The sequence below is a fragment of the Phascolarctos cinereus genome, unplaced genomic scaffold, assembly GCF_003287225.1.
Source record: "Phascolarctos cinereus isolate Bilbo 61053 unplaced genomic scaffold, phaCin_HiC Scaffold_4;HRSCAF=312, whole genome shotgun sequence".
NCBI classification, from domain to species: Eukaryota; Metazoa; Chordata; class Mammalia; order Diprotodontia; family Phascolarctidae; genus Phascolarctos; species Phascolarctos cinereus.
In genome coordinates this window covers 174,170,122-174,196,114 of record NW_027555847.1, presented here as the reverse complement: position 1 = coordinate 174,196,114, position 25,993 = coordinate 174,170,122, and the positions used below count along the sequence as shown (strand labels likewise).

Genomic DNA, 25,993 nt, shown 5'->3' with positions numbered 1-25,993 from the left:
TAAAGCAGGAAGCTGAGGTTATCTGTTGAGAATAGAAGTTGAGTTTAAGGGTTGAAAAGGTGGAAAAAGCTTTGGGAAAGCTGCTTGGGAAATGTGATAAGGAATTTAGAATAAATGTAACATTATTAAGGGTCCAGCTGAGGTCAAATAGCATGAATTTGTGATTTTTTCTCACCAATGCTTAGCTCCCTGGGAGTAGATATGGAGATGGGAAGAGAGTATTTATGTAGTGCCTACTATGTGACAGGCACTGGGCTACGTGCTTTACAATTATTATCCCATTTGATCCTTACAACCACCCTGCAAGATAGATGCTATTGTGGGGCAGCTAGGTGGTGCAGTGGATACAGCACTGGCCCTGGATTCAGGAGGACCTGAGTTCAAGTCTGGCCTCAGACATATAACACTTACTAGCTATGTGACCCTTGGTGCATCACTTAACCCCATTGCCTAACCCCCCCCCAAAAAAAAGATAGGTGCTATTATTCTTATTTTACAGGGGAAGAAATTGAGGCAAACAAGTTAAATGACTTGCCCAGGGTTACACATCTAGTAAATATTTGATTTCAAATTTGAACTCAGGTCTTCCAAACTCTAGGTCCAGCACTCTGTGGCACCAGGTGCCTCTAATGGAGATAGACAGGCAATTAGTTAGAGTAAGACTGGTGGAAGGTTAAGTGACTGTTATCATTAAAATGGTACAACATGGAGTCTAGAGTACGTATGAAGGCCAGTGAAACCAGAACAAGGGCAATAGTTTGGGAGAACAAGGAGTGGTTGAAGGATGCTTCAAGGAAGTGGAGGTTAGTAGTATATGACAGTTGCTACTTCATGATCCTAAGGCAACTGCTGGTGGTAACTTCTGCTGTATTTTACTTCCTCTTCTCTCTCTTTCTCACTTCCTTTTCTCTCTCTTTGAGTTCCAATAAATGGCAAAATACTATAGGCAAACAGGGATATGATTGTGCTGGCTTTTGAAGGCCTGTAGTTCAGAAAAAGTGGGAAGAATGAGACTTCCCCATGGCTTGTTACTTTTAGACATCTCATATTCCTAGCTGAATCCTTCTAAGGAACTATCTAGACTCTTCATGCTCCTCCTCCTCCCCCACAATCTTTTCAACAGCTTTAAAGCACATTACTGTACTTAGAAGTGAATTTCTATCTCTTAGAATAATAATAATAAAAGCTTTTATTGATGCCTTTTTTTTTTAAAGGCAATTGGGGTTAAGTGACTCGCCCAGGGTCACACAACTAGTAAGTGTCTAGTGTTTGGTCTGAGGCCGGATTTGAACTCAGGTCCTCCTGACTTCAGGGCTGGTGCTTATTCACTGAGCAACCTAGCTGCCCCTCATGCCTTTCATTTTTCATACCTGCCATTTTACAATACATCCTATCAAAATTTTTCCTGGCAACAGAAAATGTTAAGCAGGATAGTAAAACATGACCATATGGTAGTATATGAAATATTCTGCATTCAGTCCATCTTTCTACTGAAAGGTAGAAAGTATATTTCTTTATCTGGTCTCGGACCAATATCAGTCGTAATTAAGCTGACTTTTTCTAGCTTTCGGTGTCTTTTTTCCCCATTTATGATATTTTAATCATTGTGTATATTGCTCTCTTAGTTCTTATTTTGCTCAATATCAGTTCATATAGGTCTCATGTTTTTGTGAATACTTCATATTGATTGTTTCTTAAATGGAAATTATACTACATTTAATTCACATACCACAATTTGTTCTGCCAGCAGTTGGGCAGCCATTTTTTTTCTCCAGTTTTTTGTTATCACAAACAGGGCTGTGACATATATTTTGATATATACGGAATCTTTCTTTTTTGTTTTGAGTGTATGCTTAAGACTGAAACATTTTGTGACTTTCATAGAATAACTTTCTAACAAGTCTTTTGCACTGATCAGAAAAGAATTTATTAATTTCTACAACTCTGACTAGCTAAATGTGAAACTCAAGTGGCCTACCTCTCCCCTACCACTCTGAACATCAATTCATCATTTAGTTCTGTATTATATGATTAGATAACTTGCCCTTTCCAGCTGGAAAGGACCTGCTTACCAAAGATTTTTGAGAACATAGGTTCACCTCCACTTGTATAAAAACGTACGGTGCAAAGAACAAATCTGGTCCCACAACCAGTTTTTGTATAGGCCATAGTTTGTCAGCCCTTGCTCTAAATGTTTTAGCTCTATCAGTGTGCCTACCTTAGAGCTTCTAGGCGTTCATGCAATGACACAAAAAACAAAAAACCCTAACAAATGTGTAATGCTGTGTAGTGGAAGGAGCCCTACAGCATGAGTCTAAAGGATTGCACTTTAGTTCAATCTCTGGTACCTAATAGCCTGTGACCTTGGACTCGAGCGCTTTGCTTGATCAGATTTTTACAAAATTGGAGTAAAATAATTGTTTAAAATAATAGTTTATTCAACAAATACCTATTAAGTGACCTACCAGTCAAATAATTAAGCATCTACTAGGTGCAGAGCACTGTACTAGGCTTGAAGGACATAAAACTACGACTCAGTCCCTGTCCTCATGAGTTCAATATACTGATAATTCCCAATAGTTGATAAATGAAGGTAACTATAATGGATAATGCTATCAGTTGGTCAGCCAATAAACAAACATTTATACATCATTCACTATGTGCAGGCTATTGTATTAAGTGTTGCAGATACAAAATGCTAGACAAAAATACTCTTTGTCCTCAAGGTGCAGAGATTCTAATGGAGGAAACATAAAAAATTCAGCATATGAGATATATAGGAGAGTATATGGCAGGTAATCTGAGAAAGCAAGGCACCATCAGCTAGAGGACTGGTAAAGGTCTTCTGCAAAAGGCAATATCTGAACTGTCTTGAAAGAAGACAGCAATACTAAAGAGGCAGGGGTAGCGTAATGGAACATGGGGGGGCAGCCAGTGGAAGCCATGGATATACGAGCAGCAAATATGGTAACGTAGTTGGCTTGGAGAATGCATGAAGGAGAGTAATGTAAAAAAACCAAACAAATAAAAAAACAAAAAAAAAAACCCCAAGCCCCAAAACCAAGAAGTAGAAAAACTTTTCCAGAAGGAACCAGATTATGAAGGGTATATTATATAGTACACAATACAGTTTTGTAAAACTGCTTTTCTCATAACATCCATATGAGGCAGATATTACAAATATTATAAATAGACCCATTTTATAGATAAAGAAATTGGGGCTCAGAAATAATTAGTGTTAGAACAGTGGCTGACTTCAGATCTGGTATTCTTACCACTAAAACCATGTTGCCCCAAAGGAGCATATGGTCTATTAAGGAAGATAAGACAATACAAGTAACTAATAAAAAGGCAAAATATAATTATTTAGAGAGCTATATGTATTCAGAAGAGGAAGAGATAGCTTCTGGTTGGGGGAATCAGGGAAATTTTCATGAAGAATGCATTTGGATAGGCAGAATAAGGGAATAGGAAGGTGATTCAGTAAGACAAGAATGATATAAACTAAGATATGGCACAACAATGAGCAGTCAAGTTTGGCCTGAGCATATCTGCATAGTGAGAAATAAGGTTGGAGAGGTGGACTGGGGCCAGAGAAGGGCATCCTTTAGTGGCTGGCTAAGGAATTTGGATTTAAAGCTTCACAGAGTCTTAGAGCTAGAATGGCACTTTGAGATCTTTTATTTGAACTATTTCCTTTTCTTAATAGGAAACTGAGGCCCAGGGAGGATAAATGATTTATTCAAAGGTCACGTGGAAAGTTAGCAGCACAGTTTCCAGACTCTTAATCTGGGGATCTTTCTGCAAATAAACAGAAAATTATTGAAAATCTTTAAGAAAACAACTGCAAAGTGTTAATAACCATATTAGAGAATGCTCCAAATCACTAATAATTAGAGAAATGCTAATCAAAACCGCCCTTCGGGGGGTTTCACCAACAGCAAACTGGCAAAGATGATAAAAGACAGGAGTAGTTAACAATAGAAGTGCTGTGTGAAGATGGATATGTTAGTGTTCTATTGGTGACCAGTCAATCAATAAAACTATTTTGGAAAATTGTTTGGAATTATGCAAATAAAGTGACTAAAAAGTCATTAGTCAAAAAGCATTTATTAAGAACCTACTATGTGGCAGGCACTGTGCTAAGTCTCCCCCAAATCTTCCAAAACCCAACAACAAAAAACCCAGCCCCTGCTCTCAAGGAGCTTACAGTCTGATGAGGGAGAAAACATGCAAAGAACTTTGTACATATAAGATGGAGCATAAAGGGGAGATAGAGAATTCACACATAAGTCTATATTCTCTGATCCAGAGATTCTATTACTAGGTATAAACCCTAAGAAGGTCACTATTAAGAAAAAAGTCCCAGTTAATGCTGGGCTCTGCTCACTTCTTGGGGGGACATCTGGCCTGAGTTTCTGTCTTTTTCTGACTTTCTGCTGTTTTCAGTTTAGGCTGTGGGCCGCAAGATTTGGTGCTTAGTGCTTCCAAGCTGGTATGATCTGGAGAGAAGTTTGTTCATCGCCCGGCTGGTATGAGCTCTGTAAGTTCCTGAGAGAGGTCTGAGTGGATGTACTTGTTTCAATAGCCTGCTGCTGTATTCAATTACTGTTAACTTTCTGGGAAGTTCTGGCAGGTTCAGAGTGATGAACTGCCCTTTGGTGTTGGTTTCCTGCCATGGTTTTCCACTGCAGATTTATGTGCAAGGTTAAAGGTTAGTTTAAAGATCAGCAAAAGGTGAGTTTCTCCTCTGTTCTTGGGCTCAGGGCCCAAGATTTTTAGAACTTGTCGCTTGCTTGTTACACATCCCAAGTCCCTCTCCCTTGTGACCACTCTTCTTTTCTCTGGAATAGTGACCTGGGAACTGGGTAATGGGTGACAGTGTTGCCAGCTGGCACTCAATCCTGCTCCCAGGCCTGGTTCAGGGGCCCCTGGGATCTCTCTTTCTGCCCTGGTGCTTCCAACCCTAGTATTCAACCTTATCCCCTTTACTGTTCTTGGGCCCTAGAATACTTTCCACTGCTGCCGCTGCTGTGTCTGTACTGTGCTCTAGGTCAGCCCTTACCCAGTGTCCACAGACCTCATTATCTTCTTAGGCTGCTCTGGACTGGAAAAATTACTCACTGTGATTTTTTTCTGTCTTTCCTGATCAGAATTTGGTGCAGTACATTTTCTAAGTTGAGGAGGTGTGCTGAGTGAGTAGAGCAAATATGCTTTCACTCTGCCTCTGATTTAAATTTTTTAAAAAAGTCTTTGAGAAAGGTAGTGACATGATCAGAACTGTTTGAAGTAGCTTAATGTGATAGAAGTGTGTAAGAGGCACTGGAAATGGTGAGATGCTAGAGTTTCTTTTACAGACGTAGGCTCTATAATTACAATTTCCTGAAGAAGTCAATGCCTCAGGACAATTCTTTAACTACTAGACTGCAAGCTTCATTAGGACTGGGATGGTATCATATCTAAAAATCATCACTCTATTTGAGACTCTCAATTTCTCAAAAGAATTCACTCTATCAACACTGGGCATAACAAGTAGACGAATGCCTACTGTCTAGACTATTATATGTAGTGGATGGATAACCCATAGGATTGCTTCATCTACACATATCTTGGATAGGCATTGCATAGAGACAATGAAGTCAGTGGTCCAGAACTGAAAAAGAAAGTGGGCTGAATTGCTTTGGGAAACCAATCAGGGCCTTTAATGACCCCAAACTTCTCCCTGAAACAAAGTTCTGCTCTTTTACATCCATGTTCTTCCCAAGATGCCACATGGCTGTGTCACAATACCACAGCCTCCAAAAAATTAAAGTGGAAAGGGTAATTAGCAAAATACATGGTGGGTGTGGATACGTTTAACACAACACCAACGAATTGTGTAAGAGAAAGAGCATAAAGGATGTCATTAAAGAAATGTATGACCAGAAAAGAATGTGGTTCTGTTCTGTCACATAGTGAAGAGGAGAAATGATGGATCGTTTGCTTGCAACATCTGCATCCGTGCAATGTCACAAGAGCTCCATCGTCATAGCTGCCATCGGAGCATCTGGGTGGCTCCTGTGGAAGATTTAAGGGAGGGCGTGGGCTTGGACGGAGATGCACAGGACGAGACTCAGGAGAGGTCGTGATCTGTAACACTGAAGGTGGGTCACCTACTGATCCTCCCAAGGGTCTTAAGTATCTGCCCTGTGGTCTAACTCAGATCTCTGCACACAGCAGGCGCACGCTACATGCCTACTGAATCAAAATGTAACTTTCAGCGACTCCCCTACCCTCAGCTTTTCACTATTTTCGGGCCCCATTAATGTAGCAATTAACGTAGAAATTCGGGCACTTACTGTAGCTTCCTTCAGCCTCGCTCCTCCTCCTCCTCCAACCCCACCGCCCAAAAGCTGCTTCCCTAGATTTACCCCCAGGAGACCTTCCCCGCCCCCCCCAGTCGTGCCTCGTGGGAGGGTTTAGACGCCCCTGTCCCACTTCTTCCGTGCTTGGAGATCTCTCCACCGCCCCCTCCCCCCGAGTCCCCTCGGTCACTTGCCTCTGACACCCCAAAGAAGAGGAAGAGCCAAGGGGCTGCCCCGAGCCCAGTCAGCTCCCAGGAGGCTCGAACAGGATATTTACATTCCGGGTCAGAGGGCGGGGCCTGCAGCCGGCGGCGCTTCGCTTCCGGGGCGGGGCTGGCGCGCCTAGTGTGTCTGTGTCTCTCTCCCCCGCCTCTCCCCTCCCCCCCACCCCGGCCGGCCCGAGCAGCAGAGGCGGCGGTGGAGGCGGCACCGGCAGGATGAGCGGTGAGTGGCGGGGCCCGCCCCGTGCTGCCCTTCCACCTGGACCCCGGGGCCGGGGCCGGGGGCCGGGGGTCGGGGGGCCGAGAGACTGGCCCTCGGCCGGCCCACTCCTTGCGGCCCCTCCGCTGTCACCGGCTCCTGCCTCTCGTTCCTCCTGTACCTGTCACCTGCTCCCCAGTACCCCAGGGGGCTCAGCCTTTGCTCCCTGGGCCCCGCAGGGATCTGACCCTTACTCCTCAGGACCCCCACATGTTTGATCCCTTGTTCCTCGGCACACCCACATTTCTGACCCCTGTGCCCCAGGACCCCACATGTCTGCTCCCCAGGACCCCCACATGTTTGATCTCCCCTCGAAGTCTTTCCCTAGGCCCTGGGCAGGCAACTCGCTTCCTTAACCCCCAGCCTCCCAGGCCACTTACCTGACGCTCCTACTCACTAGTATTCTCCTAGTCATCTTAGCTTCACCTTCCCAGACCCCTCTACATCTCTGACCCTCCCCACCCCCATGGCCCCCATGTCTACTCCTTGCTCCCCAGGGCTCTTCAGTTATCTGACCCTCAGCTTCCCAGTCCTTCTACTTGTCTGACCCTGCTACTGTCCAGGATCTTCTCAGGCATCTGACCCTTCCCCTCCTTCCCAGAGGACCCCCTTCCCCATATCTGACCCGCTCTACACTCCATGACACCAGTGTTTACTCCCTGCTTCCTAGGCCCCCTTACTTGACCCCCATCTTCCCAATCCCTTCATTTGTCTCATCTCCAGCTTTCCAATCCTTCTACTTGTCTGGCCCTACCCCTCCTCCCCTTGACCTCCTACTGTCAGTCGTTTGAGCTCCAGCTTCCCAGGCCCCCCACACATGTCGGACCACCCCTCTCCTCCCCATGACCTCCACGTATTATTCTTTGCTTTTCAGAAACTTTGGTCTTGGTCTTCTACTTCTCTGTCCTGCCTAGAATCATCCAGTCATCTGACCCTCTGCTTCCCAGACCCACATGTCTGACCCACTTGCTCCCCATAATCCTCATGTGTTTACTCTTTGCTTTTCAAGCCCCCTTAATTATCTGACTCGCACCTTCCCAGTCTTTCCAGTGGTCTCATCCCCAGCTTTCCAGTCCTTCTAGTTATCTGACTCTTACTCCCTAGATTCTCCTAGTCATATGATCCTTGGCTTCCTGGTCCTTCTTGTCTGACCCTCTTACTTCCTAATGTTCTTTCAGTCATTTGACTCTCAGCTTCCTAAACTCCACATATCTGATCTCCCCTGCTTCACATGACTCCCATGTGTTTACCCCTTGCTTCTCTTAGTTATTTATCTGACCCTTAGTTTCCCAGTCCCTCTAGTTGTTTGACCCTTCTACTCCCTAGCCTCCTCCCAGTCATCTGACCCTCTGCTTCCCAGTCCCTTCAGTTGTCTGACCTTCCCTCCCCATGATCCCCATGTGTTTATTCCCTGCTCTCCAGGGCCCCCTAATTATCTGACCCCTCCCCCCAACTTCCCAGTCTTACTTGTCTGATCCTTCTAATCTCTAGTGTCCTCTTAGTTATCTGACTCCTCTGCTTCTCAGTTCCCTTAGTTGCTTGACCCCTTTGCTCTCCAGGCCTCCCCCAAGTTTACTTCTTTTGCCCTATGCTCCCACCACCACGTGTTTATTCCCTCCTTTTTAGGTACAACTGCCCCTCCCCCCAGTCTTCTGATTCCCCGATTTCCAGGCTTTCCATTCTATCATCCTTCTACTTCAGTCTCCTTCATATCATCTGACCCCATGCTTCTTCGACTCTTCCCCCCAATTTTCTAATTCTCTGCTGCTAGTTCTAGTCATCTACTCCCCTTCTCGGCCCCCGCCAGTTGTCTGTTTACCCCTGCTTCTCAGGCTGCTGCCCCTCTTTTTCTCAGTCCTTCCCTCTTTGTCTCTTCCTCGTTGCACCCTAGTCACTTCTAGTTGTCTGCCTCCTACTCTTTAATCCCTTCGTGTTGTCTGACACCTCTGCTCCCCAGTGCACCCTAGTTGTTTCACCCCCTGCTTCTGTCCAGTTTTATGGCCTGGGCTCACGTTTTTCCTTTTTGCTCTTCTGTCCCCCCTTGTCTCTGAAATTATTGTTCTTTGGGCAATCTAGTTTTTCAGTCACTACTATCATTTTCTTAACCCAGCTCTAACAGTCTCAGGAGTTGACCACTCTGTCCAACTACCATTCATGTCTTGCCCAGGGTTTGACACCTTCCTTTCTTCCCTACTTTCTGTCGTCTCCATTAGGCAGGATTGAGTTTTGGGGTGTTCTACCCTAAGCTTCTTGGCTGGTGTGGAGGAGTGAGAGGCTTTGTTTATTGCTTTGTTTTTGACTTGGCTCTAGGTTTTGGTGCCTTGGGTTGGCCACAGTCTGCTATTCTTGAACTGTGAAGGATCCTGCTTTTGTTTTGTTGCTAAGTCATTCCTGAGTGTTTTTGTGTCTGGAGATGGGAGTGACTCAGGAAAACAATTGTGTGGATCTGTCACCGATTTGCCCCAGCTGATCTGGGATCAGATTTTTTAAAAAAAAGTATCTCCTTTGCCTTTGTGTGTATATTTATTTCTTCTCTGTATTTTGTCCTTAAGGATAATGACATCTATTTACTTGCTATAGCTTTCTAACAAGAAGTCTGTTGATAACTCTTGATATGTTCTGAGAAGCTAAGTGAAGGATTAATGTAGCCAGATCGATGGGCCAATACATTTCCCCTCTTTTGTAATGCAACCATTTTTAAGGGCTGATTTCCCCAGTGAAGTGTTTTGTTTTTTTTCTTTTTATATGCATTTCATCCTTTTCTTTTAAGAGTAGTATTTGTGGAATTGGTAGTGCCTGTGAGAGATGTATTCTTTTAGAACCAGTTATAGTTGTTAATTTATGTCCAAGACTGAGGTGAATAATTAGTAGATTGGTTTTGTTTCTATATGTACTTCTTTATTAAAATCACATTTCATAATTAAAGTTTTCACGTAAGTTATATTTTCACCAACATGTTTAATGAACCTAACTTTCTGATATGAAATTAAGAGTTGTGAAATTCAAACATACTTAAAAAATGTAAACAGCTTTATTTTTCTGTCATCAAGGTACAGTTTTATACACTACTAAAATATTAACTTCGCTTACAGAAATATAAGCATAAATACAATTATGGACATGAGTGAGGTAGCACTTGTTACTCCATAAGAATGAGCAAATGGTTGCTTAGGTGATTCCATGATTTGGAGGAACTGTGGCTGCCAACTTTTAGGTTATGAGATGTGTATGTTACATTAAATTGAAGAAAACGTATTTTTGTGAGATTGAGGGTTGTTTTTTCAAAGGAAGTGGTTGAATATGACTGTTTAATTCCTTAACAGCTCTAGAAAGGACATGGAGACCCTGTGTCAACTGCTTAACAAGTATATACTATGTTGTGTGGAGTAGTGGAAGAATATTGAACTTGAAATCAAAAATCCTTGGTTTGAGTGAATAAATGAAAAAATATTTATTAAGTATTTGGTAGAGGGACTGGGGAGGGAACAAGCATTTAAATGCCTGCTATGTGCCACAGGCACTGTGCTAAGTGCTTTACAAATATTATTTCGTTTGATAATATTGCTATGTTCCAAGTACTGTCCTGAACACTGGAGATACAAATACAAAAGCAGACAGTACCTGCCCTCAAGGAATTTATGTTCTCATTGGGGCAGACTACACGTATAGGAGAATGGTGGCTATGGATGGGTATTTTGATTTAGAAAATTACAGGGATGTTGAGTGTAGCTACTGGGGAGCAGATTAACATACTTCATCCAAGAACAATGGCAGAGGTGATTAGATCATGGTTCTTGATTCTAGAACTGGAGGGAGCTGGGGTTGAGTCTTGATTCTGCCACTTACTATGTAATCTTGCATTCAAGTCCTGAATTTTGCTTCTTATGCTACCTATTTTATAGGAATACTATCAGAATCAGATGAGGTAACAAGTATGAAAACCTTTTGTAAACTAAAGTACTCTGTAGTTTGTTATGGTGGCATCCTGTACATGGGTACATATATGTGTCCTGTACACATATGTACACAGTGTTTACTTTGCACATAACCATGTGCTATGTGCTAGAGGTAGCATGAGGTAGAGATAGAGTTGGAGTTAGGACAGCCTTGTTCATATCCAGCGTTTGATGCTTCTGGGCCGCATGACCATGAACAAGATGACGTGGGTTTGAATCCCACATCTGACCTCTGGTACCTTGGATAAGTCATTCAGTCTCTCTTGGCCTGCTTCCAAATTATATATATATATATGTAATGAGAGCTTTGTACTAGATGACCTCATTGGTCTGTTCCAGCTCTAAATCTATTGGGATGAAATCACTTAACCTGTCCAATCTTCAGTTTCCTTGTTAGTAATATAGATAATCATACGTGTAGTACCTACATCACAAAGTTGTTGTGAATTGCATATGAGATGATGTATGTATTATACTTTATAAAGTTAAGCACACAAGCATTTATTAAGGGCTTACTTACTATATGCTAGGCACTGTGCTAAGCACTGGGAATACAAATAAAAGTGAAAAGAAAGACAGTTTCTTCCCCCTAGGAGCTTCTGTTCTAATGAGGGAAGACAACACATAAAAGAAAGCTGAGAAGTGTCAGGAGTGGAATAAGAAAGTGGAGAGAAATAAAGACGTGGCTGGCCTGGATGTTGCCCTTAAAATGAAGGCTCTGGGAGGAACTGACCAATCAGAACATGGGGTTGCAGGGGCAAAGTGAACTTCCAGGGTAGGAAGGCTGCGATGGCATGGGGGGAACGTTTGTAGAGTCAGGAATGGAGTTCCAAGAAAGTGAAAGTAAATTTTGAAAGCTAAATCAATTACTACATTATCATTATTATAGTTTTTGACTAATAAGATATGCATGCTTTAAGCAATTAGAAAACAAGATAGCATATAATTTATTTTTGTTGATATATTTTATTGTTTTTGGACAGACATTTCCCAACAACTCCCCCCCCCAAAATACATTGCCTACCTAATAGCATGATTCCATGCCATTTTCCATTTTCTGTAGTTTACCAGACCTTAACAGAAAGGACAGATGTGTACTTTAATTTGGTCAATATGATCCCAATATTATTCATCTTATAGTACTGGGATTTGTTGCCTTTTAGCATTAAGACAGTATACTATAACATGCTAAATTGTGTGGGAAAGAAAATAATTCCAGGTGAGTGTTCAGAGAATTGGAGTTTACCAGGCCTCATATAGGACTTGACATGGTTCTGATTCATATCAATAGGCATGATTTAGTGCCTTTTGTGTGCTACATGTGAGATACAAGACAGGTATTTCACAGAGACATTAATTTCTAATGGAGAGAACAGTTGTCTACACAAATAAAATTCTGATGCAAGGCAGAGTATGACTGTAGATTTAGACCTGGAAGGAGCCTCAGAGACCATCTAGGCCAGTCTTCTCATAAATTCAAAGAATAGGGCAGAATACCATAAAAAATTGATGAGGGGGAGATGCTTTTAACCGAGAGGCCTCCCAGGTGACTTTGTAGAGGAGATGGTGCTTGAGCTCCGACTTTGAAGGAAAGGAGCAACAATCTTTGTGGGTGTTTTCCCTTGTGTTGGTCTGATCCTGTCAACTCACTCTTTTCACTGCAGTGTTTCCTATTACTTCTAGGAAAAAATAGATCTTATTTAAATTTTTGTATCAATATTCATTAAGGAAATTAGTCTATAGTTTTCTTTCTTTGTTTTGACTCGCTTTAGGATAAAATCTAAACCCTTTGTTTGACATTTAAAACTCTCCCCTTCCCCCTCCCCCTTATCTTTCTGGTCTTAATACACAGTATTCCTCCTTCAAATACCCTACCTATGGCCCAACCACATTGGGCCATTTGCGATTCTTACACATGAAGGTGAGTTCTTTCTTTCATCTCTGTGCCTTTGCACTGAGTGCCCTCCTGCATGGAATGCTCTCCTTCCTCACTTCATCCTTTTAATCTTTGTTTTCCTTTAAGACTCAGTTCAAATACCACTTTCTGCAGGAGGTTTTATAAGATCTTGTCTTTACACTTGCCCCCCCCAATAGTTTTCAAGTGGTTTTCCCTCTAGAAAGGTTTTCCCTTTCTACTCTGTATGTTACTTTTATATATGGATTTACTTAGGTGTTATCTTCCCTCATTAGAATATAAGTTTCCATAGGGCAGAAACTGTTTTTGCTTTTTCTTTGTACCTCCAATGTCTGGCACACAGTGTAATGAATACTTGTTGACTGAGTGTGTTTTAGGGGAAGAAAAGAAGGAAGAAGTCTGTCCTGGTCTTGGCAACAGTGGGACCAAAGGCAAATAGAGGACAGAGAGAATTGGGATGGGTAGTGGTTCACTTTGAGTGGAAGTTAGGATACATGGAGTGGCATGAAATAACATTGGAGAGATAGATTGGGTTCAGATTGTTGAGGGCTTTGAGTATCAGGATCAGACATTTATACTTTATTTATTAAAACAAGTGGTGAAGAATTGGCTGCTCCAGATTTTTTGAGTATTGTAGTCAAAGATATTCTTTAGTAGGTTCCTTCCTTTCTTTTCTGGAGTTGGCTGTGTTTGAGGGAGTTTGGGTTAGCAGTTATAGGTATCTTAGATGTGAGCGTAGCGTCTCCTCTGCTTTGAGAAATATTGAAGTTTCCCTGTAATGCCAAGAAATTCTGACTTGTTTCACATCTATATGACTTGATAGGAGCCTACACAGAAAAGACTTCGTTTATTGGCTTGACTTGGGAAGTTCTGGGGAGAAGAGTTGGGACTAGGAGCTTCCCCATAACCTGTATCTTTGAATAAGATTATCTCACAAATCCCCTCTCCTCCATCAGGTTTGGTAACACAGCTTTCTGTGGTTCTTCTCCTGTCTGACCACGTGTTCTCAGTCTACTTTGTGGGATCATCATCTACCCACTTTCCAAGCATATATGTATCCCAGGGCTCCATCCTGGGTCCTGAGCCCTCTGCCCTCTCCTCTCTTTTTTTTTCTTGGTTATCACATCTACTCCTATGGATATGATGATTTCTGTAGATGACTCTTATATCTATGTATCCAATCCTTATTTCTTCCCAGAACTCCAGTCTTGAATCACCATTACCTGCTGGAAATCAGATTTAATCTCAAACTTGATATGTTTGAAGTGGAATTTAAGCCCTCTGAGCCTTCCTTTTCTTATGTATAAAATGGGTTTGATAATACTTTTCTTCTTGGTGTTATTTTGAGTATCAAATGAGACACATATAAAGTTTTTACACTAATGATAGTTTCTATTGCTTTTACTGAACCAAGAGACTCTGGTAAGAAAGGTAATAGAATTAAACATACCATTTTGGACCCTTAACACTCTGCTATTATTTGACATTGGTAAACAAAACTGACTATAGTATGGTATTAGAGAAAAAGAAAATTGACTAAGTTGATCTGATCACTCCAAACATAAAGCAAAGGATGTCATTAACCTTAAAAAAAAATCAAAAAACTAAATGAACAACAAGAAAAATCCCCAGAGACCCAAAACAAAAAAAATTCTTTGAAAAAAATTGGAGATTGAAAGTGTTCTTTTCCTCAGACCATGACAGATTTGGAAAGAGAATGCTGATATTGTTGTAAGGGGAAACCCATGGTACTTTTCAGACCTTATTGGCAATAGAAGACCAGAAACAATGATCTGGCACTAGTAACATTGTTAATCAAGGATTCAGCACTATAAAATTAAATCTAAAGTGCTTCACTCTCCCTCCTCCCCAGAGGTGATAAAACTCATTTTGAGCTAAAGATCCCGATAGTCCAAAGTCAGTCTCAGTATTAGTTAATAGTTCACATTTTAAAAGTACTTTCTTCAAAACACCCTTGTGAATTATAGATTATAGTTATAGAACAGGAAACTGAGGCTCAGAAAACTTATGTGCGATGCCACCTAAATGGTGAATGGGTGACATGGAATTCAAGACCTGCAAATCTATTGCTCTTTCTACTCCAGTGGAAAAAGCCGTGATGATCCATGTTATACAGATTAGAACTCATTTTTAAGAATCTGATATGTAGAAATGTTTGAATCTTTCTCTTAAGGTTAGGAAATATTGGATTTATTTCTCATGTCTGTCAACAAGCATTTATTAAGCATCATTATGTTCTAGACACTGAACAAGTGCTGAGAGTACAAAGAAGGCCAAAAACATGGTCTCTGTCCTCAAGAAGCTCACATTCTAATGGGGGAAACAACATGTAAACAACTATGTACATACAATACACACAGGGTAAATAGGAGGGAAATCTCCAGCAGTGGGGAGAATTGGGAAAGGCCCCTGTAGAGGGTAGGATTTGAGTTGGATTTTGAAGGAAGCCAGAGAAGCCTGGAGGCAGAAATGAAAAGGGAGAGCATTCCAGGCTTGAGGCATAGCCACTGAAAAGGCTTGGAGTTGAGACATAGAATGTCGTGTTTGGGGGACAGTAAGAAGGCTGAAATAGAGTAAAGGAAGGAGAATAAAGTATAAAATTGGAAAGTAGGACCGGGTCAGGTTGTGAAGGTCTTTAAAAGACAAGCAGAAGATTTTACATTTGATTCTGGAGGTAATAGTGAGATGCTGGTGTTCATGGGAGGCAATGATGTAGTCTGATTGGCATTTTAGGGAGATCATTTTGGCTTGCATGGAGGATGGCATTTTGCTAGAGTTGGGGATGGCTTCATGTGGGGAGAGACTTGAGGCTGGAGATCATCCAGAAGGCTTTTGTAGTTGTCCAGGCATGAGATAATGAGGACCTGGACAAAAGTGGCAGCTGTTATGAGTCAGAGACAATGGGATATATAAGAGAGATGTTGTGAAGGTAAAAACAAAACTTGGCAACAAACTGGCTATGGAGGGTGAGTGAAATGACAAGTCAGAGATAACACTGAGTGTAGGAGACTGAGAGGATAGTGGTGCTCTCAATAAACAATAATAGAGAAGTTGAGAAGAAGGGAAGGTTTTGTGGAAAAGAAAATGAGTTCTGTTTTGGATATGTTATATTTGAGTTTGGTTATAGGACAAGTCAGTCCAAGATGTCCAATGGGCGTCTTGATAGTTCAAGACTGGAGGTCAGGAGAGAGATTAGGGCTGGTTAAATAGATCTAAAATCATCTGTTTAGAGATGGTAATTGAACCCATGGAGATGATGAGATCAAGAAGCAAGATAATATAGAGAAATTGGTAGTTCCAGATCATTAAGTAATTCTTCACTCATATAACTAAAAATTATTTTGCACAGAAACCTTCTGAGGATAGATTACTATTATCCTTTTCATGGACAGAGGAGGTAAAAGTACAGGTGAAATAACTTATGAAGTTCAGTAGGTGAAAACATAGTTTTCTTTTCATTTCCTGAGCTTTGGACTTGAGTTCATTCATTGTCCTGTTCTGCGCTTCTCTTCTTGTGCACATTTTAACAGCATTAGCATGTTCTAGTGGAAGTTCTGAATCTTTCAGACATTTTAATTTTCTGCTTGGCATTGACTGTGAAATCTCAGTAAGAGTATTATAAGAGTGAAGATTCAGTGGAAAGGGACCTGAAATTAGCCAAAGTAACATCCTTAAGCATCATTTTGTCCTTAATGGTGTGTGTTTTCATAAAAAGCAAGGAAAGTGATGAATTCATCAGGCATTTACAAAAATGAAAGTAGTATATGATATATTAGGATAGAAAATAAGAATTAAATATTGATCAGTGACAGTGGGTTTGAATACTGAAATACTAATGATTACAGTTCTTCACCTTCGTTACTTGATGATAAGTAAGTAGTAGGAACTAAGCTTTTCAGGGCAGAAAAATGTTGAAATGACTTAATTGCTGTTACCTATTATTGAGTTTTATATGGCACTGCATACTTTTTTAAGATTCCCAGGGTTGTTTCTTGGCGTTGCTTGCAGTTCTTATGTTTTGGTGGATTTTTATGACTTCACATCAGGAGGTAACCTATTCTATCTGAATTGTGGTGCAGTGGGAAGAGTGATGGATTTATAATTAGAAATACTGGGTTTGTATTGGAGCTTTGCCATTTTCCTGTGGGACCTTGGGTAAGCTACTCCATCTCTCTGGGTCTCAGATCCTCATCTATAAAGTATAGGAGTTCATAGAATCATAGATCCATAGCTGGGAGGAACCCCAGAGGTCATCTAGTCTAACCTTCTCATTTTATAATGGGGAAATTGGTGCTGTGGAGAAATTAAGTGACTTACTCAAGGCTGCATGGGTAGTTAAAGTAAAAGGTGGACCCAGGTCCTTTGGCTCCAGAGCTAGTTCATTGACCTCTAAGATCCCTTCTCTTTCTCTAAATCTGTAATCCTGTAATGACTGTGAAGCCCTGGACAGCTTCAGAATCTGTTCTTCAATAGAACTTTGTGCTCACAGGCCAGGTTGTAATGTCCAGTGCTCTTCTGCTGTTCTGTGAGAGTAGTCTTTCTCATTGTCTTGGCACTGCTGTAGTGCATAACACCATAACATTTCTAGCAAGTTCTCTGCATTGACTCAACAGAGCAGAGTGGATGAGCTTTCAATTCACTAGCCGATTGTATTACTGATAAGCCTAGAAATGCCATCATTTCACCTTTTAGCCTGCTAACATTCTGTTGTCAGTGCCACTGGGGATCAGAGATCGTAGACCTAGAAATTTAAAGGGTCCTAAGAGATCCTCTAGTCCATCTTCCTCATGTAACAGATGAAAAAGACAGGCCTAGAGATGATAAGTCACTTGATCTCACCCTTCCAGGTTGTAAGTGACAGAATCAGGATTCAAACCAGGTTCCTTTTTTTGATTCCAAATCCAGTCCTTCTTCCAGTGTACCATAATTTAAAGTAGATTCAGACCTGGGGAATCAGCTAAAGGGACTTCAGTGTTGTGACTTTTCACTGATGACCTAGTGTAAAGAAATCCACCCCATGTGATATTTTTTTGTTGTGTAATAAACATTAGTCAAAGAATCTTAGAACTGAAAGGGCCATTATATTTCTACAATCTATAAAAAAGCACAAGCTGTTGATATTCATAATCAAACCAGGGAATTTTATGTATTTGTACTTTAATGCTTTCCCAACCAAGTTAGTTTGGCTGTAATAGCATGTGTATTTAAAAAATACAAGAACACAAACCAGCCTATGTGGGTTTTTTTCCTTGATCTTAAGGCTTATTGATTTTTTTCTCATTTGGGTAGTTATGTTTTTTTTTTGGTCTTTTTTATATGTTAAGATTATTGCTAACCAGTTGCTGCCTCCATTAGAGTGACAGCTGCAAGAATCCTCCTTTCTTGCAAGTACATCTAAGTAAGAATTTTCTGGATACTTTGAATCCTTTTAATGTGGGTACTCTTTCCTGTGGTGCATATTGCAGTCTAGCAATCAGTACCTTCTCATTTTTAATTTGTTCATGTCCTCCTATAAATATGCCTGAGGAGGGGTTCAAAGTGCTGGGACCTTCTTCTGGATAACTTGACATATATGGATACTAGTTGAACACATAGGCTATCCATTGGTTATTCTTCACTTGTTTGCTTGCTTGCTTGCTTGCTTATTTATTTATTTATTTATTTATTTATTATTCATTCATTCATTCATTCATTCATTCATTCATTCATTCATTCATTTATTTGTTTGTTTGATGTGCCAGTAGACCCTACTGAAGATAATAGATTTAGAGTTGAAAGAGACCTCAGAAATGATCTAGTTTGATCCCTTCATTTTACTGATGAGGAAATTAAAGACCAAAGAAATGCAACTTTGCAAAGGCCACACGTGTAGTGAGTAATTGAGATGGGATTTGAACCCATCAAGCTGCAGACTCAGAACCAAGAATACATGAGTTCAAATTTCGTCTTTGATGATTGCTAGCTTTGTGACATTGGTCTAATCACTTCTCTAAACTTGTTTCCTTATTTGTAAGATGACGATTTTAACTAGATGGCCTCTGGAGTCGCTTCCAGCTTTAGATTTATGATCCTGTTAGACAGTTGAGAGAGTTCTTACACCAACAAAATATCAGATTCTTGCCATATTCCCTTTTCTCATTCTATTATTCTCAATTATACAGCATCACCAAAAAGAACATTATTAAAAAGATGAGCACTTATTTCAGGGAGAAGCTTAGGATTATTAAAACTACTGTGCAATTTTCTAAATATAATCTAGCCTATCCTCATGTTCTGGTCTCAGCTTGTTTGCCATCTACAGTGTTTGTTTGAAGTAGAGGTACTGAATGACAGAAATTTCTTCATGCTAGCAACCAGTACCAACTGAAAAAACAACCCTAAAATGCACCCTTGAATCAGTTTTTAAATTCACAACATAACTGTAATGTAAAAGTAATTAAGACATTCTGTTGAGTGTTACTATAATAGCTAGACAGAAATTCAGATTTGGAAAGGACCTTGGAGGTCATGTAATCCAACCCCTAGGATTTGGGGTCTCATGCTCTTTCTACTGCACCTGAGACTGCTTAATAGGGCTCTTACTCCAGGTGCCCAAGGAAAGGTAGCAAAGGGATTATTATTTATGTGTGCTTAGGAGAAAGTGTTACAGCCTATTGGAAAGAAGCTCATTCACCTGGAAAGGAGGGAGGGAAGAGGAAACTGGGGGAATAGAGGTGAATGGTTTGTATGGGGAGATTGAATATAGACTTGAGTTCACAGCCACTGTAGCCAGCCAAAACCCAAATCTCTTTCTTGCTTTTCAGCTAACAGAGGTGGGGAACTTGCTTCCTTGAAGCCACACGTGGTCCTCTGGGTCCTCAGTGGTGGCCCTTTGAGTCCAAACTAGTTCTGTGAAAGTTGGATTCAGTCAGAGGGCTGCCCTTGAGGATATAGAGGGCCGCATGTAGCCTCGAGGCTGCAAGTTCCCCACCCCTGAATCTGAGCTCCAGTTTTCTTCTTCACCTTTTTTTTCCTGCTTTACTGAAGGAAGCAAAGCTTTTTTTTGCTCTCTGTATTTCCCACCTTGAGGCAAAGCCTTGGTTATTCCTTGCTAGTTACAGACCTTCTGATAAACAACTCTATTGATTGTCTATTCAGCCTAATAATGTCTGGACAATCGACATTATTGACTTGGTTTTCATCTGTGGACAGTAAGGCTATACTCTTCCACATGATTGTAATTTTGATTTAGGAGACTCTGCAATGTTCCAGGGCAAGGCAGCACAATGTCATAAAAAAAGGAGTATCTGGGGGGCAGCTAGGTGGCGTAGTGGATAGAGCACAGGCCCTGGATTCAGGAGGACCTGAGTTCAAATGTGGCCTCAGACACATAACACTTACTAGCAGTGTGACCCTGGGCAAGTCACTTAACCCCATTGCCTAGCCAAAAAAAAAAAAAAGGAGTATCTGTAGTACCTCAGTGTCTATAGGGGACTCCCCATTAATTTGGATTCTGTGCCAGACATCATTCATGACAATTGCAAACATCTTTGGGGAACATATGTCTTCATATTTTATGTAGAAATTGTTATTTAATAATTAGAGGGTTGTCAAATAGTTATTTTTGTAGTTAAGGCTTTCAAGGAATCTTGTATGATTTTTAACATATTCATGGGAGACAGTTTATTGGAGAAGATATTTTAAGACAAAATTTTACTCTATAGAATGAAATCCTTTTTTTCACAGTCAGCAAGCACCAAGTGACATTTTTATTTTTCAGTCAGCTGTGTATTTATGATGATGTGGTTTGCTATAGAATATTGTTTGTGAAAGCCTTCATTGGGGATGCCCTCAATACTTGTGTAGATATATGCTTATAAAAGATATTGCAGATATGGGAATGTAAGCTTATGACTTGGCAATTATTGATATTTTATAAATAATCTTTTTTTTTATTATAAGGTTCCTCATTTTTTCTGTGCATAGTATCTCCCCTTTCAGATATCTTGAGAACTGTTTCCTTAAAAGCCTCAGAATTCTGTTGGGTTCAACATTCTCAGAATATGTTGTGACTTCTCCAGCTTATCCCATCCTTTTTTTTTTTTTTGGACTATATGTATTCTCCCATTCTTTACATTTCCCACCTCTCTCTATTCTCTGTGCTGGAGACACTCCAAACGTGGTGGTTTGGTGGTCAGTGGTAGAGGAAGGGAGTTTGTTAAGGTCATCTTGTTAGATCTTTTACATTTTTTTGATTGTCCTGCCAGTTTAATCCTTAAATGCCCTTGGAATGATCTGGCTTAATTAAATTTCATGCCAGGTGTTTTGTGAACTTGTTTTGCTTCTCACTGTTTTCTAAGGTGACATTGCTCATTTTTTGTCCTCTTCCTCCTCTGTAAGATTTTACGGATGAGTTTACATATTAAACTCAGGTTGCTTTTGGTTGCCGTTTCTGCATGCTTGGTGAGAAGGTCAAATGTTTTGCTGAGGTGGTTTTTAGATTCTTTTGGAGTCTCTGGTGTGGTGATGGATCATTTGAACTTCCTTAGGAAATGGTGGTAGACTGACTATCTGTGGCTTTTTTTTTTTTGGTGAGGCAATTGGGGTTAAGTGACTTGCCCAGGGTCACATAGATAATAAGTATCATGTGTCTAAGGCCCTATCTGTGGCTTTTAAAAAAGTTATTTTTGACCCGTTTTCCATATTTGTTGGAAGATAGGTTGGAGTTACCTTATTTTCAGGTGTAGCCCTTAATTTTTGTTTCTCTTAATTTGGTTTTGATTTTGATTTTTGCTTTTACCTGATAATGGCTTGTCTGCAAATTGGACATTCAACTTGGAAGTCACTCCTATATTAGAAGAGTCATTTCCTGTCTATTAGTTTTCTTTTCTTTTTTTGTGGTGAGATTTGAGGTTAGCCATTTCTGGTACTTTCTGAGTTTCTTGTTGAAGGATATATTAATGATGGATATACAGCCTCTGTATGTATAGCTTTTGGATTTATTTATTTTTAAGCCTAATCATATACACCAATTAAAATAAACCTTTTCACTCATATATGTTAGTAAACATTAATAAAATATGTATATATAGTAGAACAGAAAAAGAGGAATATACGTGAAACTACAAATCTCTATTAGGCACAAGTTGCTTTTCTTTTAAAATATATAGTAAATTTAATATGTAACTTTCAAAGATATCTTTCTTTTCTATGATTATTTCTGGCTTTCTGTTTTCTTCCATACATTAAAAAATGCTTTTGTTTTTCTTTTCCCTCATTCTACGATATTCATGTCCCTCTTTCTTCTTGTCACACCTCATAAAATCTTTAGGAGCACAATCTGTACAGGTATTGAGGACATCCTTGAAGCTATGACAGAAAAGGCAGGCTTTTACAAAAAAGAAAAAAGATAAAGAAAGGAAAAAACCCTCTTGTTACAAATACGTATGGTCAAGCAAAACATTTCTGCATTGAGGCCTTTGTATATATTGAAGCAGCTGGTGGTGTAGTGGCTAGAGCTTTGGGTCTGGAGTCAGGAAAACCTGAATCTGAATCTGGCTTCAGGCACTGATGAGCTGAGTGACCCTGGGCAAGTCACCTAACCTCTTTTAGATATAAAGTGGGGATAATAATAACATCTAACACACACACACACACACACACACACACACACACACACACACACACTTCCAAAAGTCTTAGTGCCAGTCCTTAAAGCTTAAAACTTTTGGAACATCCTGTTATGCAAGTATGCATACATGTATGTATATGTGGGTAGTGCTTTGTAAACCTTAAAGTGCTACATAAATGTTAGCTATTATTATAATTGCATTCTACGAGTCTTTGGGCTATGTCATATCTTATTTCCAAACCACATTTTCTGACATTTTTTACTGTCCTCTGCTATATCCATCTTTGCATTTAAATCTCTGAGTATTAAAGTACTTTGGAGGATCGTTGCAGAAATTTTCTACGCTCTTATCCTTTGCAACAGATGTTAGCATATGAATTGTCATCTTCATGATGTACTTTTTGTAAATATTTATCATGAGCACTGGAATATGAGATGAGCATGAAATGGTGTTTATTGTTGACTTTGGACACATAATTAAAGACGTAACTCTCTTCTTTATTGGTTTCTTTGTGGAAAGCCATGGGAACCATCTTTTCATTTAGCCACAACTTTTTGCCATCTAGTTTCTTTTATAGTATGAATGACAAGATTGACATGATGACATATGTCCACTAGACTGTCTTAGCAGTAATTAAATTAATGTTTATAGATAGTCTAAAAACTGTCTAATTCTTCTCATTTTCTTCTCTCTTTTCTTTTTCTTTTTTTTTGAGACGCAATTGGGGTTAAGTGGCTCGCCCAGATTCACACAGTTACTAAGTGTTATGTGTCTGAGGTCAAATTTGAACTCAGGTCCTCCTGACTCCAGGGCCAGTGCTCTGGCCACTGCGCCACCTAGCTGCCCCTTCCTCTCTCTTCTAACACTTTGACACTGGCACTGCAGGAGTGGAAAGGACCACTTAGGACTGAGGGCCATTTGCATTTTTCTTTATTCCATGTGTTGTTAAGGTCCAAGAATGTACTACCAAGTGGCTAATGTGCTGGTGTTGAATATCTCAGCCAGGTTGGTCCTCAGAAGCCAGACACAATCCTTTTCTGGACTATACTAAGAACCTTTCCAGAATATTAGAATGTGTTAGGGCTTGTGCTTTATTGGCAAAACCCCCAAGAACTCGGTCACTTCCATACTAGGTTAGACTTTGGGGAGGATTTAAAGAAGGAGTCAGGTTTGAAACAATGTCTGAATAGCACCATAAATTCTTGCTTTGGTAAAAGCTCTTAAAGATACTGCATTTTTATTTATTTAAACCTCCTTCAGTGTTTTGAGCATATTATTAGGCCTTCTGTTATATTTTAAGCTTGCTTCCTGATTACATGCATGTTAAAAAAAACTAGTTAGGTTCAATTCAACAAACATTGAGCACATACCGTGTGCTTAGATAGAATAGTGCCCATCTCAGGATGGTTGCTTGTCAACAGCACAGTGATTCTGCTTCCCTTAGTATAGTTGAACAAGTGTGGATTACATCATGGGACTGAACTTATATGAATAATATAGCAGCAACAGGAATTTATGGGGCTAAGCACTCTGAAGCTTCTCCTGACCTCTTTCATTGACATAGATACTCCTTGTGAGTGGCTTTGTTTAAAAGTAGTGGAAACTCATTTTTGTGTGCCTGTTCATTTAGAAACTAGAGAGAGAACAGAGGGCAGAGTTCAGTATGGTTTACGGTTTGGCATTTACTATTAACTTTGTCTAACGTTATTGAGTAAAGGATAAATAAGAGTTAAGCCATTGGAGAATTCTTTTTCTGTTCATATGTCAGACATAGAAGTTATTTTAAAAATGTTCTTGGGAGTAAGGTGAGAGTGTTAGTCTTGTGACACATTCCTCTTTAGTATCTCAGAAAGAATAATTGTAGCTGTAATAGCCAGGGAAGCTCATTTTGGTGTTAGGGAGTATGGGGGATTGGAGTTTAAGAATTAACTTCAGACCAAAGGTTGATTTGTTTTAATCAGTCAATCAGTAAACATTTATTAAGTGCCTACTATGTGCCAGGCACTGTGCCAAGTTCTGGGAGTACAGAAAGAGGCAAAAGACAGTTCTTGCTTTCAAGGAGCTTATAGTCTGATAGAGGACACAATATACAAACAAATACATACAAAGCAAGCTATATACAGAATAAATAGGAAAAAATTGACAAAGTGAAGGCATTGGAATTAGGGGGGGTTGGGGAAAACTTCCTGTAGAAGGTGGGGTTTTAGTTGGACTTAAAGGAAGGCAGAGAGGTCAGTAGTTGGAGTGGAGGAGAGTGTTCCAGGCATGGGGGGACAACCAGAGAAAATGTCCAGAGCTGAGAGATGGGGTGTCTTCTTTTTTATATGAAACATTTATTAATTAATTTATTTTTAGTTTTCAATGTTCACTTCCACAAGATTTTGAGTTCCAGATTTTCCCATCTTGCCCCTCCCCCCACCCCAAGACTGTATGCATTCTGAATATCTCTTCCCCTAATCTGCCCTCCCTTCTATCACCCTCCCCCCTTATCCCCTTCCCCTTCTATTTTCCTGTAGGGTAAAATAGATTTCTATATGGGGTGTCTTTTTTGTGGAAGTCAGGACACCAGTGTCATTAGATCTAGAGTATATGGAGGGGAGTAAGTTGTAAGAACATAGGAAAGACAGGAGAGAGCTATATTGTGAAGGTCTTTGAATGCCAAACAGCATTTTGTATTTTCTTCTGAAGGTAATGTTGTTATTCTTGTTTTTGTCCTTCATTCTCAAAGAGGACCATGGTATCAGGAAGGTGATGCCATGACTTGCAAGTGAAGTGGATTTAAGTGAGGGAGGGCTGTGCAAGGTCACCAGCTCTCCTCTGGGGCCATCTGGGTCAAGTGGCAAAATAGAGATCAGATGGCCCCCTCCTGGAGATAGTAGGAAGCCACTGGAGGTTGTTCTGTGTGTGTTTTGGGTGGGTGGGTGGAGGACATGATTGGACCTGCACTTTAGGAAGAACACTTTAGTGGCTGAATTGAGGATGAATCGAAGAGAGGAGAGACTTGAGTCAGGCAGATCCACCAGCCCGCTTTTACAGGTGTGAAGTGACGGGGGTCTTCATTATTGTGGTAGCAGTGTCAGAAGAGAGAAGGGGACATATACAAGAGATCTTGCAGAGATGAAATCAACAGATCAAAAAAGGATATGGGGAAAGGGTACACAACGTGCTAATGAAGGAGGACATAGGCTTAAGAAGGATATAAGAAAATAGGAGGAAGACAGAAAATGGGAGTTTTAGGGTCAGGACCCAATTGGTGAGTTGGCTAAGAGTATAGCAGCATTAATCAAGTCATAAGAGGAAGACTTGTCCCACATGGAAAAGACTTTGTTCAGAGATTGTAGTTACTTTCTAAAGGCAGTTATTTGACTTTGGACTGGAGGGAGGAAACGAGTCGAGTCAGAATTTAAGGGTTTAACTGTTTGGAAAGGGGAATAATGTCAGAGAGACCTGCTGTAGTGTCAGAGACATGCTATAATGTATTTTACCTGTTCTAGACTAAATATCCGTGAATTATTAAATGGCACATTGTTTGTACCCCCAAATACCATCATACTGTAATAGATTTAATTGTGTACTTGAACTAGTTCCCATCTGTCTTAAGAAGAAAACTCAGATTACCATGCTGAATTTTGAACTGGCATTGCTCAAAGGATAAACTGACCTTCT

General features: G+C 40.3%; 1 protein-coding gene across 4 annotated transcripts in view; it reads left to right on the top strand.

Annotated features, from left to right (window-relative positions):
- Nucleotides 1-6,718: 6,718 nt before the first annotated feature.
- SNX29 (sorting nexin 29) overlaps nt 6,719-25,993 on the top strand; it is a 659,946-nt gene continuing 640,671 nt past the window's right edge. For all 4 annotated transcript variants that reach the window (XM_078152787.1, XM_020978396.2, XM_078152789.1 and 1 more), the window contains exon 1: nt 6,719-6,788. In XM_078152787.1, the coding sequence (XP_078008913.1) occupies nt 6,782-6,788 (7 nt within the window). In that variant the 5' untranslated portion in view covers nt 6,719-6,781. The remainder of the gene's footprint in view (nt 6,789-25,993) is intronic.